The sequence below is a fragment of the Myotis nattereri genome, assembly GCF_964212035.1.
Source record: "Myotis nattereri genome assembly, chromosome: 1".
Lineage (NCBI taxonomy): Eukaryota > Metazoa > Chordata > Mammalia > Chiroptera > Vespertilionidae > Myotis > Myotis nattereri.
In genome coordinates, this window is record NC_138075.1 from 34,190,788 (window position 1) to 34,208,965 (window position 18,178).

An 18,178-nucleotide genomic window follows, 5' to 3' on the forward strand; every position below is an offset into this window, starting at 1 on the left:
CAGGTTATCCGCAGGACCACAAGCATTGTGTGACACACTAGCTGCCGGGTCACGACTAGTTGCTTTCCTTTCCTTCCCTTCTCAAATCCCACCAGCAGCTCCAGGAATCTAGTTTAAAGATAAGGTTCATCTCCACCGCTACAGAAGCCAGGTAGGCTTCAGGAAGAGCGTGATTAATCTGATTGCAAAAGATTACGATAGGATTGGAACCGAGCGGGGAGGGAGAGCAGGCTGATGGCCTCAGCTCGTGATTACTGAAGACTTCCTGAGTCATCTTGAGGCTGCTGTACACAACTGTTGTTCCCCAATTACTAGTAGGGCAACACTAAGTTCTGTTTTGTTTTGTTCATCCTCACACGAGGATATTTTTCATTGATTTTTTTTTAGAGAGAGTGGAAGAGAGAAGAAAGAGAGAAAAGAAACATCAGAGACACATCGATTGGTTGCCTCCCGCATGCGCCCTGAACAGAGTTGGGGATAGAGCCTCCAACCAAGTAGGAGCCCTTGACCCTAATCTAACCTGCGACCCTTCCTTCAGTCCGCAGGCTGACGTTCTACCCCGTGAGCCAAACCGGCTAGGGCTAATTTTTATTTGTATTACTTAATGAATGAAGTCCACCCAACTGGAAGTATGGTCAAGAATACCTTGCAATGGCGGTAGAATCAGCAATTCATTTTGCTCTTGAGGATATTTCTGAAAACACCCACCCCCAAAATAGCCTTTGGGAACAAGGTCCTAGAATCTGTTAATTCAGGAACTTGAGTTAAAATGCCCAGTACCCATGGCACAGGCCTCAGGGTCAGGAAAGTGTTAGGTACTTATTACCGGACCACCTCCACTCCTTTACAGTTAAGGATCTCTGTATTAAGATGTTTACAGGCCACCAATGACTAAGTCAAAAAAAGAAAAATCTTGTGACTCTTGCAAAAACCTCACAAGACTGGTGGGGGAAACGGGAAGCTGACAAAGACAACTAGGAACAGCAGTGAGCTGCCTAACCCAAGGGCTGCTCCTGCGGTCGCGTATCCCGCGGTACCTGTCCCACCTGCGCCTGGAGTCAGCTTTTCTTCCAGGGCACTTAGGGTGCTCTCACGTGGATGCACCCCGCCCAATCTGAATCTCTACATCTGCCTCTGGCCCCACGGCCCACGCCGCTCTCCCCGTGCCAACCCCCTTCTTTTCCCGGTCTTATTTGGCAGGCACTTCAGGGGAGCCGGGTGGCAGGCAGCGCCAAGAGGGTAGCGGAGCCAACTTACGTTGCTTAGCAACGGGCTCAACTCTTCTGCCTGCGCCTCCGCCTCCTCGGGCTGCTGGGAAGAGACGTACCAGCCCGGCTGGACGTTGATGACTCCCCAGGGCGCCTCCATGATGTTCGCTGGCCAACGACCAGGTCCATCTGGGAGCTACTACCCCTGCCCTGCCGTCGTCAGTCGCGCCAGAGGCGGAGCTTTAGGCCCGGCCCTTCCGGGTTCCCGGACCTCCACAAGGCCCCCGAGATAGGAGGGAATCGGTGCGATCTGATGACGTTTCTCCTCGCGGCGAGCTGTGATGATGTCATCCAGAGCCAACCCACCCACCCGCGACCTATTTCCAAGCTGCACCAGAGCATGAGGTGAGGGACCTGGGGAGCCAGATGCGGAGCGACACCACGGATTAGGTGGTGACCTTGGGGAGGTGGCCGCCGCGGGGCCTTTTTTAGTTCGTAGGGGCTGAGGGTCCGCCTGCGGTACCTGCCTGCCGGGCGCCTAAACGTCGCGAGGTCACCCATTTTCAGCCCTAGTGCTGAGCCCAGGTTCGAGTGCCGGGTAGTGAGGAACGGTTTATTCTTTTCAAAAGCTTTCTGATAGGCCCTGTAGCCACATTTTATATAGGGGAAGCCAGACTTATTAAGTAATCGACGCAGGACCACACAGCTGGTTAACTGCCGGACCAACCCAATTTGAACCCTGGCTGTGACGTCTGACATTTGTTTTACAGGGTTGGGGGCAGGACCCGTTCCTCTTACAATTACTTCTTTAGAATTCAAGAAGGCAAAGTAAAAAAAATAAAATTATATATATATATATATATATATATATATATATATATATGATTTCAGAGAGGAAGGGAGAGGGAGAAAATGATAGAAACAATGATGAGAGAGAATCGTTGATCAGCTGCCTCAGGCATGCCCCACACTGGGGATGGAGCCCTCGTGTGCCCTGACCGGGAATCAGCTGTGTGACCTCCTGACTCATTGGTCAGCATTAAACCACTGAGCCACTCCACGCAGGACAGTAACCCAGTAACCGATACTCTTAATGGCACGTGTATATAGCACTCAGTAAAGAACCCTGTCCTCAAAATACCAAAACCTCGTTATAGGCAGGGCTTGGGGCAATAAAGCATCAAAAGTAACATTGCAGTATATTAATAACACAGGCACTAAACTCAGACCTGGGTTTTAATCCTTGCTCAGGCATTTACTGGCAAGGAAACTGAGTGAATTAACCTACTTCTGAGCTTTAGTTTACTCATTTATAAAATGAAAATGCGTGCCCTAACCAGTTTGGCTAGGTGGACAGAGCGTTGGCCAGCGGACTAAAGGGGCCCAGGTTCCATTCCAGTCAAAGGCATGTAACTTGGTTGCGGGTACATCCCCAGTAGGAGGTGTGCAGGGGGCAGCTGATCGATGTTTCTCTCTCATTGATGTTTCTCTCTATTCCTCTCCCTTCCTCTCTGTAAAAGATCAATAAAATGTACTTTTTAAAAAATGAAGATGCGATACCACAAGACTCCCAAGTTGGATGTGTGTAAAGCATTTAGCTTAGCATCTGACACAATAAGCAACCACAATATCTTAGGAAATATTGCTATTGGTAAAGCCATGAATATAATGACCATTTTATTTAGAGATGATTCCTTAATTCAAATCTCAGTCTTAAATGTATTCTGTAGCAAACTGTAGGTGGAGAGGTTCATTAAGTATAGGAGGTGGATAGATCACTAAGCCCTCATCCTGGCAGCAGGTGGGGTGAAGGTGCAAATTTGTTATTTACCACTAATAAAAGTCATTCTGCCCTGGAAAAGATGGTACGTATACTCACACACCACTAAAAGTTTTAATTAATAGCATTTAGCAGGTTATGTAAAGCAGAATTTAGATTTTCATTCTCAAAACCTATTGTGCACATGTAAGTTGGTTTGTAGCTTTTTAATTTTTAAATGAATACTTTTTTAGGATCTTCTGGAGGCCATTTGGATTCTTAAGACGACTTCTCAAAGTGGAAAGCTGTAGAATAACTGAATCAGAATCATTGATCCCATTAGCTTGGACATCACTGATACAGAAACTTAGCAAAGCACCTGGTATTTTCTTGCTGGATCAAAGAAAAAGATTCTCAACCATGCCTGAAATAGAAACAAGTCGAAGTGACTCAGAATTGTTTTCACCACCCTCTGATGTTCGAGGAATGACAACACTTGATAGAACAGCTTTTAACAAGATAGTCACTATACCAGTGCTTAAAGTGAGGAAAGAAATTGTCAATAAATTGATGCAATCCCTTAAAAGGGCAGCACTGCAGCGACCGGGCATAAAACGTGTGATTGAAGATCCAGAAGATGAAGAAAGTAGACTAATTATGTTGGATCCCTATAAAATATTGACTATTGATTCCTTTGAGGAAGCAGAACTCAGTATTTTAAAGCAGCTTAATGTCAGTCCACAGATATCTAAATATAATTTGGAACTAACTTATGAAAACTTTAAGTCAGAAGAAATCTTGAGAGCTGTGCTTCCTGAAGGTCAAGATGTGACTTCAGGGTTTAGCAGAGTTGGACATATTGCGCACCTGAACCTTCGAGATCATCAACTACCTTTCAAGCATTTAATTGGTAGGTATGTCTAAGAATATTCCTGTGCTAGAAAGCAATTACAAAGTTCTAATTTTATAAATTATTTTTTTAAATGCCAAATTGCAGAAGCAAGCCATTTTATCTTTTTAATTTTCATCTGGATCTTAAGCTACATTCTCTTTTGAGGGCCAATTTGGAATCCCCATTCCAGAGTCATAGCAAGCTTTAAATATCAGTTCAAGCTTTTGTGTACACAGTACATAAGCTTAGATAACACTTAAATGACTTGCTTTGGCAGAATTCTTTGGCAACTCATCACTTTGGTACACAGGCTTTAGTAGGCCTTGGGACTGTGTTGAATGCTAGGTTTCATGAAATTGAGTATTTTTATAGTCACAATTGCAAAACACTATTTACTCATACTTTCATGGATTCAACTAATTGAGCCTCTTCTGTATGTCAGCACCATACTTTGGTTTTTAGTGCTCCTAGTCTTTTAGAAATGTGGGCGAGAGGCTGGAGATGGGGGCTAGGAGGGGAACCTGGAGAGGGGGAGGGGGGAAGAGGGGGGGAGAAGTGGGGAACTGGGAGGGGGGGCTGGCCAGCGGTGCATATTTTTGCACATTGGGTCACTCGCGCTCCCATGCCCACTGGCTTCATGTGAAGCACCGGCCCTCTGCCTCCTCCCTCCCCTTCTTTCCCTAGCTGCCTCCCATCCCCTCCTCCTCCCCCTCCTCCTTCTCAAAAAAAAAAAAAAAAAAATATATATATATATATATATATATATACATATATATATATATATGGCTTGTGTATGTTACTTTTGCACTTGTCATTATATGAGTATTTGATGCCCATGCATTCTCCAGATTATTTTAATGTAGAATAATAGAACTTCCGGGAATTATTTTCATCTTTAAAATATAGTGCTTGGTAATTTGCATGGGTAGGATTTGAGAAATATGCTATTATGCACTTCCTTTGTTTTACTGATGAAAAGGGCTGATAATGCATAATAATAGCATAATAAATACTTAAGTAGACCCTTATAATTATGACTGGGTGCAAATGTCAAGTCCAGGCTTTCCTATGATTGAGTTCTGATACCTGAAGAAGAACAGGATAAGAACAATGATTGACTAGAATTTATTGATATTATCATATTCAAAATCAGGTATCTAGTTATCAGAGAGAAACTGGACAAATTCTGGTTGTATTTCAGCATATTTGTATTATTGAGTACTTTTAACTAACTTAAAAATCAAATTATTTTTCCTTATGCAATGAGATAGAATGCAGATTCTTATAAATTTCTTAACTGCGGACAAAAAAAGTAGGCTTTGATTAAAGGGTATCAATATACCATTTCTGGTGAATTTTATGTATTTTGGTAGCTTTTTCTGCTGTAGCAAATATTTGACAAAAGGAACAATTTAAATGAAAATTTTATTTAGCTAAGACTGAAGAATCTGTTTCCTTTATTTGAAAACATTATTTTGCTGGTATATATTTCCAAAGTGGAGGCATGTATTTCAAATATACAGTAAAACAAACATTTGATTTGAGGCCAGTGGCTACAGGGCTGGTGTTTTCTGAGATTTTGCCTCGGGCCTTACATCTCTTTTTTCTATACTTTACAAATTCCCTATGATCTACCTTTTTAGTTATTGAAGTATTGGTACATTTGAGATTTAGCAAAAAACATAGAAAAATAGTAGGTAGACCCAAACTCTTCAAAACTGTTTCCTTAAAAACGTACCCATACAGTTATTGTGTGTTTATATTGGAGGCTGCTGGGTGTTAATTTTTAGTAATCTGTTGAATTTTTAGAATTGCATGTCACTTCACACACATTATATGCAGTTTTTATCTATAAAACCAAAGAAAATACATTTCATTTCCATTTCATGCAGTTTTAGTTTTTCTTTTTTTAATTCAATAGGCAACATTTCTTATGAATTTTAATCTTTTCTCTTAGGCCAAGTTATGATTGACAAAAATCCAGGAATCACCTCAGCAGTAAATAAAGTCAACCATATAGATAACACTTACCGAAATTTCCAAATGGAAGTGCTATATGGAGAGGAGAACATGATGACCAAGGTATTTCTGTCATAGTGTTGTGTTATATAAAATTTAATGTTTAGAAAGAGAGATGGAAAAAATTAAAATATTTTTAATACCCAGTATGAGTATGTGAGAATGTGAGCATTTCCATATACTATTGATGGGAGTCCAAATTTGATACATTCAGGACAAGTGTATGATAATACACAGGGTGGGGCAAAAGTAGGATTATAGTTGTTTATACAGAAAATAATACAATAATTAATAAATAAAAATACAAGAATAAACTGTGCTTCACATAATCACAATTATAAACCTACTTTTGCCTCACCCTGTATAGCAATTTTGAATAGGTATGTCTTTTGACCTGGCATTCCATTTATAGGAAGTTATTCCAAGGGTGTAAGTAAACAAAATTATAATGATGTATGCACTAGGTTCTTCATCGTTATTTTTTTTTTTTTGGATTATTTATACCACTGTTTTTTTATTTTTTTATTTTTATTTATTTATTTTTTTAATATATTTTATTGATTTTTTACAGAGAAGAAGGGAGAGGGCTAGAGAGTTAGAAACATCGATGAGAGAGAAACATCGATCAGCTGCCTCCTGCACGCCCCCCACTGGGGATGTGACCGCAACCAAGGTACATGCCCTTGACCGGAATCAAACCTGGGACCCTTGAGTCCGCAGGCTGACGCTCTATCCACTGAGCCAAACCGGTTCGGCGTCATCGTTATTTTTATAGTAACAAAGTAAGTAAACGAATGAGGACAACCTGAATGTTCATCAGTAGAGTACTCATTAAATTCTGGTATAACAATACAGTGGAATATTCCATCATTAAAGGTTATTTAGCTCCATACTTATTAAAATAAATTGCCCACTGACAGGTGAAGCAAGTATATAACATAGTTAGTTCAATTTTAACTAAATATCTATGTAAATATGCCCATATATCAGAATGTTTAACAGGGGGCATATTTTTTATGTGTTATTGGTGACCTTTGTTATCATCTTTATACTTTTCTACTGCCCAAATATTTCTTTTATAAGAAAAATCTATTTCAAAGAAAAACATAATTTAAAATATGTAGGAATAGATTCCTGATACAAAATAATTTATAATTCTCCACCCCCAAAATCCTCAGGAGTGCTGGATGTAATAAACTATTTTTTGTCCAAAAGTCTTACAGCATGATATGTTAATGTGAAATTTTGTACCCAAGCTAGAAAATAGGCTAAACTCTATAAGTTGACAAAAATTTTAATAACAGAGGCCACTCTTAAAATGTTAAACAGATTTTTCAAACAGGACTTTATAAAACTCAGGACAGAATTTATGCAAAATAATTATTTTTTAAGATTCTAGGACACATAATCTTAGGTGAATATTATTTTAAGTATAATATTATCTCTCCATAATTTAATATCAGAATATTAAAATACCATTTACTACACACTTACTGTTGGGCCCTGAGTTAAATGCTTGAAATGTAGCAAATCCTAAGAAGCCCACAAGATAATGATGGTTATTAATATGCTCTTTATGCAGGTAAAGTAACAAGGAATGACTGAGCAGGGTGTTTGGAGCCAGGCTTCTGACTCCAGAGTCCATGCATGGTCTTTCCCTGTACAGCAAACCTCCACTGCCTACTACTTGTGTATAATGTATGAGGTCTGTTATGGCAAGTAAAATTTGAATGTGAATCCTTTGATAATAACAGTGTTTATTTCAGTCGACATTAAGGCATACACTTAATTGAACATTGTGCATGTTCTTCACTTGGTACTGACTCTTAGGGTAACAGGTAACAACATCATCCTTCTCAAGAGATCTAAACGTTCTAAGAAACTTCTGTAATGTAATAAATGCTTTGTAATTGATTTCCTAATTCATGAAGTTTGTTCTTAGGCCATATGTTATACCTAATACTTTTACCATAAAATATATGTTAAAAGTCAGTATAATTTCTGTGCTCCAAAAGAGTCACATTTAAGATAAACTTTAGGAGTTCATACAACATTTAAGTACTATGTGTGTATATTTTAAGTAAAAAGATTCCTGAGAGTGAATTTGACTGAAATTAATACTGACTAAGGGAGTGAGGTATCAAAGGCAGCATGAAGAAAACCAGAGGTATACTTTAAGCAATAAATAAATAATAAATAAATAAATAAAAAATAAATAAATAAATAAATGGAAAACCAGAGGGATATTTAGAATCTAATTTTTAAACTAGATCTGTGCCTCACATTAAGAACTGAAAAGGAGGAGTAGAAAGGAGATTTCAGGAAAAGTAGTCATAGACATAGTTAAACCTTCCAGGTTGTATACCCAGAAAGGCTTTTAATTGGGCAGAATCATGAAGAAATATTTCCAACTCTGGAACCTTACTAATATAGCCAGAGCATTTGATGTGGTTGTGAGGGGAAAAAATATGTACAAATTTGGAAGTAAAGCCCATGAAAGCAGTATATAAAAGACATATCTCTATCAGATTTATAGAACTTTCTGGCCTTTGATTCTTTATGAATTCAAATTGGGAAAGAAGAAAATAGGAGAATGATTTGTTCTATACACTGGTTCTAATTTATAAATATGAAACTTGCAAAGTCCAAGTAACTATCTACAAACATAGCAAAATACTTGAACATGAATAACACATGACTTATGCCTTATCAGATCAGCCAGTCAATTGGTCTATCTGAAAAATTCCCCATGTGGTTTGAGAACCATTTTATGGCCCTTTATGATGAATGAGATAGGGAGCCATTTGACTTTGAAGAGATGACTTCTCATGAAAAAGTCTAAAGCAGGATTTTAACTGGTCTCAAGTTTAGCATGAACACCAGAATTCTAATCAAAATGCCTTTAAATGCACTGTTATTTGCTCCTAGTAGTAGTATATTGAAATATGTATATGTGCATGGGTGCATCTATCCATATCAATAACTGAAATTCAAGACTAAGCAAATTAACCAAAAACTTAATACCTTTTTCAGGTTCGGGAAAACAACTATACCTATGAATTTGATTTTTCAAAAGTCTATTGGAATCCCCGTCTCTCTACAGAACACAGCCGTATCACAGAACTTCTCAAACCTGGAGATGTTCTATTTGATGTTTTTGCTGGGGTTGGGCCCTTTGCCATTCCAGCAGCAAAGAAAAACTGCACTGTATTTGCCAATGATCTCAATCCTGAATCCTATAAATGGCTATTGCACAACTGTAAATTAAATAAAGTGGACAATAAAGTAAAAGTCTTTAACTTGGATGGGAAAGACTTCCTCCAAGGACCAGTCAGAGAAGAATTAATGCAGCAGCTGGGGCCACTGTCAAAAGAAAGCAAGCACGCTGTGCACATTGTCATGAACTTACCAGCAAAGGCAATTGAGTTTCTCAGTGCTTTCAAGTCTCTTTTGGATGGGCAGCCATGTGGCAGTGAGCTCCTTCCCATAGTACACTGTTACAGCTTTTCCAAAGATGCTAATCCTGCTAAGGATGTTCAGCAACAAGCTGAAGCTGTGTTAGGCATTTCCTTGGATCCACGCAGTTCAGTTCATCTAGTAAGAAACGTGGCCCCTAACAAGGAAATGTTATGCATCACCTTTCGGATTCCTGCTGTTATACTCTACAAGAACCAGACCCTTGATCTAGGTGAGCAATTTCTGGGAAATTAAATGTAAGCTATAATACTTTTCATGTAGCTTTCTTAGACTATATATTTCATATTATTTATTAAATTTGGAGTGGGTTAAACTAATTTTAGTTAGATATTTCAGTTTAAGTCCCCTTGTCATTTGTGATTGGTTTCTCCCAATTTAACAAATTTTATTAAGTCACACTGTTCAATATAGTAGAAGGCTATTTCATTAAATAATAACTCCACAGGAATTCATATAAGTTGAATAGATTAAAAAGCCTATATTATTTGCCTTTTAAACATATTTTCAAATGTTAAGTATCTTATCTAATACTAGAGGCCCGGTGCACACAATTGTGCACTCATGGGGGCTTCCCTCAGTCTGGCCTGTGACCTCTCCCAGTCTGGGAGCCCTCTGGGGATGTCCAACTGACAGCTTAGGCCTACTCCCCGGGGGCATACTTAGCACTGCTGTGGAGGCAGTAAAGGCTCCCTTCACCACTGCTGCAGTTGCCAGCCATGAGCCCAGCTTCTGGCACGCTGACCAATAGGAGGCAGCTCCTGTGTTGAGCGTCTGCACCCTGGTGGTTAGTGCCTGTTATAGCAACCAATCATTCTGCTGTTTGGTCGATTTGCATATTAGCCTTTTATTATCTAATATAAGTTTTCTGGATCTGTTACAGAGAATCATGAAGATCCTCCACCTCTTAAACGCCAGAGGACTGATAAAGCCTTCTCAGAAGAAAAAACAACAATTGCTTAAATGACTTAATTGGAACTATTTTCTCCATCTCCCCACTAGATTGTTACGTAGTGAAATATAATTTGTATGATTTCATAAAATTTTGGCATTTACTTTAGTATTAAACTGTTATATTTTGCCCATGTTGTATTGTAAATTGAGGATTATCAAAAGTTTAAATGAAAATGAAATGTCTATTAAACATTTTATTACCTAAATTATACTATATGTTTATTATCTAAATTATTTAAATACATTTAAATATGTCTGTCTCTTGCATACTAACTGGGAAAGCACTAATACCACTTTGCAGACATCCTTAGCTGAAGACTATTGCTAAGTTTTATATAGTACTCTTATACTATCACTTAAAAGTAATAAAAATGAGATTATTTAGATCAGGAATATGCAACCCATGTCTGGCAGCCAAATCTGGCCTGCCACCAGTTTTTGTATGGCAAGTAATTTGAGAATGGTTCTTACATTTTAAAATGGTTGATAAATAATCAAAATAATAAGATTTGGGGGGACACAGATGCGAAGTGGAGGGGCACATACAAGAATCAACCAATGAATGCATACATAAGTAGAACAACAAATTGATGTTTCTCCCTTCCTCTCTCTCTAAAAAAAAAATAAAACATGTTTTAAAAAAGTTAAAACAAGATTTCCCTTCACACACAGATTAGCAGTAGATATTTTCAGAGTTCAGCATTTTTGGGTCCTTGGTGCAAATGCAAAGGAAATTTCTGTCTTTCAAAATCCATTTAACTACAATTGAGCTTCCACCTAATCTTCAATTGAAAGTGAATAATGTGCTGTGTAATGACATACTAAAAGGCAGATATCAAGGGAAGAATCTAATAGAGTCTTACAAATGCCTTCCAAGTGATGAATATGCTCAGAATCATATGCTTCCGGATTGCTATCTGTATTAGGCAGCCTCTATCTGTGTGAAAATGTTACCGAAGAGATGAGACCTCAGCTCTTATTTTCTTGAGGGAAGGATTTCAATCAAGAGACAAAATGTAGAGAAGCAAGCAAGAATTTATTGACGGCAGCAAAAACATTCTTGGGGCAGTGAAACCAGGAAGGGCAGAGAAGAAGCAACAGGAGAGCCTGGGCTGGGCTGCTTTGGCTCACCCAGAAGTCAGAGAAAAGGAGGCCTTGGAGACAGGCTCCGGGGTTATCCTGGGATGAGCTGAAGCTGCCCATTGCACCCTAAGTTGGAAGTCTCAAGGGATCTCTTAGGTTAGGGGATACATGCAGTTGGAGGAAGGGAATGGCACAGGTATACTCCTTGGAGAGAGAGTGCACTGGGACCTTCATTTTTAAGGGTTTTTAAAGGCTGGGCATTTAGGGGAGGAGGTCTTAGGGGCAGATCAAAATAATATTCATCAGCTTTATGTTAATGTACCAAAATGAGATTAATTCTCTTACTGTCTGTCCTTGGGTGTGGTTGGCAAATGGCACTTAATTAGATTTCTGTTATGTCTCCCTGAGTAGGGTGATTTAAGCTATTAACCCTCTGGTTGGAGAGAAGTGCAAATCACTTACTGCTGGGAGCCGGTCCATCCTTGCTGTTTCAAAGGACCTGGCATATATGGCATACTGTTCTTAAAATGTTTGCTCACCTTCTTGGCACTATGTGTTTTAACCAAGGTCTCCTCTCTGAGAAAGGTTGTTTCCCCAGGTAGGGATTTTTCCCTGAAGTTAGGGAGGGGATGAAACTCCTTAACTAAGTGCCAGGCGGGTAGTTAATCACTTTAACTACAAACAATCATGCTTAAGCTACATAATCTTTACTCCCTGGAATGGAGATAAGAAACGCCCTAACCTTTGTAATAGAGATTGATAGGATTGAATCAACTGGTATAAATACAGTTGTAACAAGACAACAAGACACAGAACTTAGGAGACAGAGAGAGAGACAGAAATTGGCACAGAACCTACACAGAACGTTCTCTAGAGACAGAAGAACTTTGCTGGAGAGAACATGGCAAAAGATCCTGGAAAGAAACTGGCCTCAGAACCTAGAGACAGAGCCTAGCGAGAGAACATGGAAAAAGATCCTGGACTGAACCTGACTACAGAAATTGGCAAGAGAACCTGACTAGAACCTGGTGACTGAACCTGGCTGGAGAACCTGGAGAACCTGGCTGGAGAACCTAGCAAGAGACCATGGACACAGAACCTGGCTGGAGATCCTAAACAGAACTTCGCTGGAGATCCAGACCAGAACTTTGCTGGAGATCCTGGCTAGGCTGCTGATCAACTGAACGCTGTCTCCGTGTCATTCCTTCTTCGCCGACTCCGTCCACACCTTTGGGGACCCCTGGACCCGCTGGGGTTGGACCCCGGCAACTTACCCTTAGTATCCTTTGTTTGGGGAAGATAGGACTTACTAGGTGGCTGCAAACTGCTGTTTTAACTATCTTTAAGTTTCCCTATTCCGTTTGTCCTGGAGCTTTCCTAGCTTTTTACTATTCTATAACAAAAAGACGTTTTGTTTTAAAGGTGAAATGTATAAAATCTCATTACAGATAACCATTAACAGGTGATTATTTACAATTGATTTTAATGATAAGGAACACTTAGAATTCCCATTAAAGGAAATGTTATTCCTCCCAAAAAAGACATTACAAAAAATAATTATATCTGGAATTTTGTTAATTAAAAAATTGTGCCAATTTATCTATTGTTATATAAGTACCTACTTTAATGTCCTCAATTTTGCTTAGTCCACAAAGCCTAATATATTTACAATCTAGCCCTACAGAAAAAGCTTTGAGGACCCCTGATCCAAGTCATTAATTACAAACTCAAATGCCTTCAGAAGCCAGACAGGTAATATAAGTAGATGAAGACAATCAATGATAAGAAGTGTAGAAAAGTAATGAATTGGAGCCTTTTTTCCTTATCTAATGGCACTTTAAAAAATCATTTTGAAACTCAACCCAACCTCAAGCAAGAACTTGAGGGCTAATTCAGCCAGGGATTACTAGTTTGGGACTTCTAATTTTATTACCCTCCTTTTCCTCCCAGGGAGAAGTATGCAGGTCAGGGGTCAGCAAACTTTCTATAATGGGCCAGATAGTATTTTAGGCTTTATAAGTCATAATAAGGTCTGTAGCTTCTTAACTCTGCCATAGTAGCCCAAACGTAGCCATAGACAATACATAAACACTGTGTTCCCAAAAAACTCTATTTATGGACACTGAAATTTGACTTTCATATGCTTTCCATATATTAAAAAGTATATTAATCTTTAGGCATTTTTCAAACTTGAAAAGAATGTAGATACCAATCTTAGCTTACAGAGCATACAAAAGCAGGCAGTAGTTGGATTTGGCCAGGGGTCAATAGTTCGCCTCCTCTTGATCTAGTCTAGGTGAAGAAAATTAATTGCAAGTAGGAATAAAATTTTCTAGTATTGTATGTGCTAGTTATGAATATTAAATATGGGTAAAAATGATGTTATTTGTACATGTAAAGAGGTAAGATTCCTGCCTCAATTTAGTCATGCCTTAATTAGACAAAATATGCAGTATGTAGTTGTAAAGAAAACATAATCCTTAAATGCTTCTATTAACATTTTAACACCCCCTGCCCTTTTCCCGCAGCATGGATAAATGAATGTGTGATTATTTCATTATTTAAATCTAGGCCCTCCCTAAACTTTCTGATGGCATGGCTGATAATAACTAAACTCTTGATGAATCCACTAGAAACTGACAGCTCATTAGATAAAATTTTTAATTTTGTTAATTTTTGACAAGTTTTGTGCCACCTTAAATTGAAATGATTATCTCATCACCTGTTGACAGCCTAAAGATAACTTCTAAAAAAAGCATAGATCAAATATTTATTGAATGAAATTAAGGAATAATGCATCCCAACTATGATATAAATGTATTCAATACCACTAATATCTGCTTAAAAGGAGGAGAGTAATTAATGGTCAATCATGTTCTATGTCATGAATTTCTTAACTTCTCTCAGGATATCAAGAAGGTTATTTAGATTATGTCATTTATATCTCATAAAAAAACTAGGTACTTGATATATAAAATTTCTTTGAAATCTTAAGAAGATTTCTACTCAGATGATTTTACACAGCTGTTGTTTGTAAGTTTGAACCTGACAGTCATCTCAAGAGCACGGACTCTGGAGTTTGACCACTTGGATTCAAATCCAAATTCTGCTACTTTTAGGTTGTGTTGACCTTTGTGAAGTTATTTGCCCTTTCTAAGGATTAGAAAATGCACAAAGCAGGAAGCATCATACTTGGCACATGCTCAGTAGTTGTTAGCTATTACTTCTGTGCTAGTAAAATGTTAAAAGTAGTAATTCATGCCAATGGTTGAGCATCTACCCATGAACAAAGAGGTCACTGGTTTGATTCCAGTCAGGGCACATGCCCAGGTTGCTGGCTTGATCCCCAGTAGGGGGCGTGCAGGAGGCAGCAGATGGATGATGTTTCTCCCTCATCAATGTTTCTATCTCTCCCTCTCTAAAAATAAATAAAAACATTTTTTTAAAAAAAGTAATTCATGTAGATAAAAGACTTATACAACCTTTTGTCTCCAAGAGGAAATCACTGGAAGGATAGGGAATAACAATCAATTTAGAATATTTCTGTTATTTAGTGAATTATTGTCATTAGGTTAGCTTTCACCATTCCCTTTGATCTAATAGGATCATTTAACAACTCCTACATTCTGCCTATTGAACAAAACATGGCAATAGTAAGGGCAAAATATTTAGAAAGACACAGAAGTTTTGGAATTTATTTGCCAAATCAAGTGCAGGCAATTCCCACAATAATAAGATAGGCTCAAAAAAAAGTTTCAAAAGTTTTTGAAATGTTCTATTAATTAGTTAATTCCATTTAAATACATGATGCAAGGTACTGAGAACTAGTAATAATGTTTCTTTTTGAAAGACAATACCTAGCTTTGTCAGCAGAGTAGACAGAGCAAAGCCTTAACTATAGGTCCAAAGTTGTCACTGTTCTTTGAATAGATTTATAGATTTTATCGAAAATGCTAATTCTCAGTTGGGGAATACTGATAAGAGAAACAGGATGCAGCCTCATAGAGTATAGATAAAACTAGACTTCAAAACAAAAAACCTGTTTTCTAATTCTGGCTTTCTACTAACCTGTGTATATGATCTTGCCCTACTCAATTATTTGATGCCTTGGTGTTCTCAAGTATCAAAGATGGTTAGAAATACTGTAAAGATAAAGATGTACTCCTGAAATTAATACTTGCTTAGTCAAGTAAGATGGAGTTGTTACATAAGGATATTTCACACAACTTCCCACTCATAAAATTAACATCTGCTATAATGGGGATTTGATAGGAAATCCCTTAATTTGCTTGAGAAACTATGTCCCATACCCAGTGGTCTGTATAATAATCATAAATGGTTGCGATCCAACAAATATCCATCCTATCCACATCCAAACTCTTTAAGCAAAATCCTGGTATACTAAAATCTTTGAAGTTTCAACAGAAACTACATCAGAGTCTCATAAGGATATTTCATTTAAAATGTATCCATTCCAGTCAGTCTCCAAAGTTTCATCATAAAATGAGTTCACTTTGGAGGTGAAAGGTGCCATTTAAGTATTAAGTTTTATTAACTTACTTCTTTGAATTTGTCATTAAAGCAGGTTAATATTCTTCTCTAGTTTATCCTAAGTATGGCTCACAGCTGGGAACTATAACACCTTGATCAAGGTTTGTCTCACTTTCCACTGCTCAAAACAGGCACTGAGTCCTTAATATTAAAACAGTGACTTTATCACAGGTCAGGTTTTACTTGCCATAACTTTCTGGTAGAAGGAAATATATCCACTTGTCTGGACTAGTATTAAGAAGACATTGGGGAAATAAGGGACATTTTATGAGAAGAAATAATAGACTTGGATATTAACACTAAATGTTGTATTCAAATGGCATTTTATAATGTGTTCAAGTAAAACACTGTAATAAGAGAAAAACCACAAAACTTAGCATAAAGTCTAGCTTTATTTTTAAAAAGATTTTACAAGTCTGTCAATTTCAAATATACATAGGTAAATTATTCATATCTTTCATCAAATGAGGCTTCAATCCCTCTCAAAAAATATAAGTACAAAATCTTTTCCCACAAATATGTTTGCACTATATTGCTCAGCTTAGTTCTGAAATGTTCTCTTTATAAATACTTTAGCACAGCTGCTATGCTGAGACTGTTGTTGTGCAACTACGTGTGGCTACAAGTTTACAGGTCTGCTTTACTTTGGTCAGCTCCCTAGCTCTGCTCCCAGGTCCAGATCTTACAAAGGAAGAATAAAGGTTAATTGGCCTGCCAGAAAAGCCCACTGAATGCATCCTGTAGTGCTCTGTGGCAAGCAAGAGAAGAAGTATAGCCTCCAGCAAGGTCCTGTGGAGAGGCAGCTCTGACGTGGTTTAAATACCTAAAAAACAAAACAAAAATGTAGCATTGATATAAAAAGCACAAAAAACTGATAACATTTTAAAAAGCGATGGTAAAGCTGTGGATGAAAAAGAGGCCACATACTAAACCTAACAAGTTCAGGGAGGCCTGCATGGTAGGCCTTACAAACTCAGATATCTAAAGTAACCACAAAGGATTGTCTGAAATTAGAACTTCATAACTAAAAGCAAGGCATGGTGTGTAGTCCTGTCCTAGGCAGGTATCTTCCTTGACAAAGGTCAATCTTCACCTTACCTAAACCTGTCCATTGTCTTTTGCATTTATGATAACACTAGAGGCCCAATGCATGAAATTCGTGCACGGGTAGGGTCCCTAGGCCTGGCCTGCGATCAGGGCCGATCATCCCCGGCTGCCAGCAGCCAGCCCTGCCCCTAGCCACTAACGCTGCCAGTCGCCCTCCATTTGTGGGGCGACCGGAGGGGAGATTGGGGCCCTGTTTGCTCACACCGCCTTGGCCTGGTGCCGCCCGCGTCTGCCGCCACCCACCCCCAGTTCCCATTCCCTATCAGGCGATCAGAGCCTGCTGGCCAGGGTGAGGAACCAAGAGGTTGGCTGTTCCCGCCCGCTCGCTGGCCCCGCCCCCCACCGCCAGTCACCCTCTGTACGTGGGGCAACCAGTAGGGCGATTAGGGCCCCGCTCACTCGCACCCACCTTGGCCTGGCACCGCCCGTGTCCGCTGCCACCCACCCCTGGTTCCCCTTACCCATTGGGCAATCAGGGCCTGCAGGCTGGGGGCAGCTCCTGCGTTGGGCGTCTGCCCCCTGGTGGTCAGTGCGCATCATAGCGACTGGTCGTTCTGCTGTATGGTCGAATTGCATATTACACTTTCTATATATAGATAGGAATGTCAGGGTAATTTCCTTTTTCCATACTCCTCAGGGCACAATTTCCCATCAGAGCAGAGACCACAAGACCCCCCTCATTGTTATTGTTATCCTGTTAATTGTCAACTGTTAACTATCCTATACCCACTAATGTAAAAGAAGTATGTGTCTATTTGAGTTATTTTTATGCAATCCGAGATATCACTGGCTTTGCTTTCCCCCACCTCCCTAATCTACCACCAATGAATTTCATGTAACTCCCCTTAGGCTTGCCTCCTCCTCTGATTGTAGTGTATAAAATAAGGTGCAAAACTGCCATCCTCTGGAGCATTTTCTCAATCCCTTGAGCTTTTTGCTTCCCAGCAACTGTCAGTTTGGCTCAAATAAACTCATAAAAATTCTTCCAGGTTTGGACATTTCCTATGTTGACAAGTAGATTCAAATTTTAAAGAGGAATTCTGATTTGAAATGTACATCTGATGAGAGAAAAGCTCTCCTTTCAGATGAAGGTCAACCCCATGGTGAGGGACCATATGGGGAATGCTCTCT

General features: G+C 39.0%; 3 protein-coding genes across 3 annotated transcripts in view; 1 reads left to right on the forward strand and 2 right to left on the reverse strand.

The window, feature by feature from the left end:
• Window positions 1-1,526, reverse strand: part of SLC38A6 (solute carrier family 38 member 6) — a 67,729-nt gene extending 66,203 nt beyond the window's left edge. Inside the window, exon 1 of the mRNA XM_081090414.1 lies at window positions 1,258-1,526. Within this exon, the coding sequence (XP_080946540.1) occupies window positions 1,258-1,368 (111 nt within the window). The 5' untranslated portion in view covers window positions 1,369-1,526. The remainder of the gene's footprint in view (window positions 1-1,257) is intronic.
• On the forward strand, window positions 1,317-10,518 carry TRMT5 (tRNA methyltransferase 5). Its single transcript, XM_081090402.1, has 5 exons — window positions 1,317-1,613; window positions 3,222-3,877; window positions 5,817-5,941; window positions 8,912-9,566; window positions 10,236-10,518. The coding sequence occupies exons 1-5, from the start codon at window positions 1,522-1,524 to the stop codon at window positions 10,313-10,315; spliced, it is 1,608 nt and encodes a 535-aa protein (XP_080946528.1). The 5' UTR covers window positions 1,317-1,521; the 3' UTR covers window positions 10,316-10,518.
• Window positions 10,519-14,073: 3,555 nt separating this feature from the next.
• The window catches only part of MNAT1 (MNAT1 component of CDK activating kinase), a 217,440-nt gene continuing 213,335 nt past the window's right edge, over window positions 14,074-18,178 (reverse strand). The window contains exon 8 of the mRNA XM_081090423.1: window positions 14,074-16,763. Within this exon, the coding sequence (XP_080946549.1) occupies window positions 16,643-16,763 (121 nt within the window). The 3' untranslated portion in view covers window positions 14,074-16,642. The remainder of the gene's footprint in view (window positions 16,764-18,178) is intronic.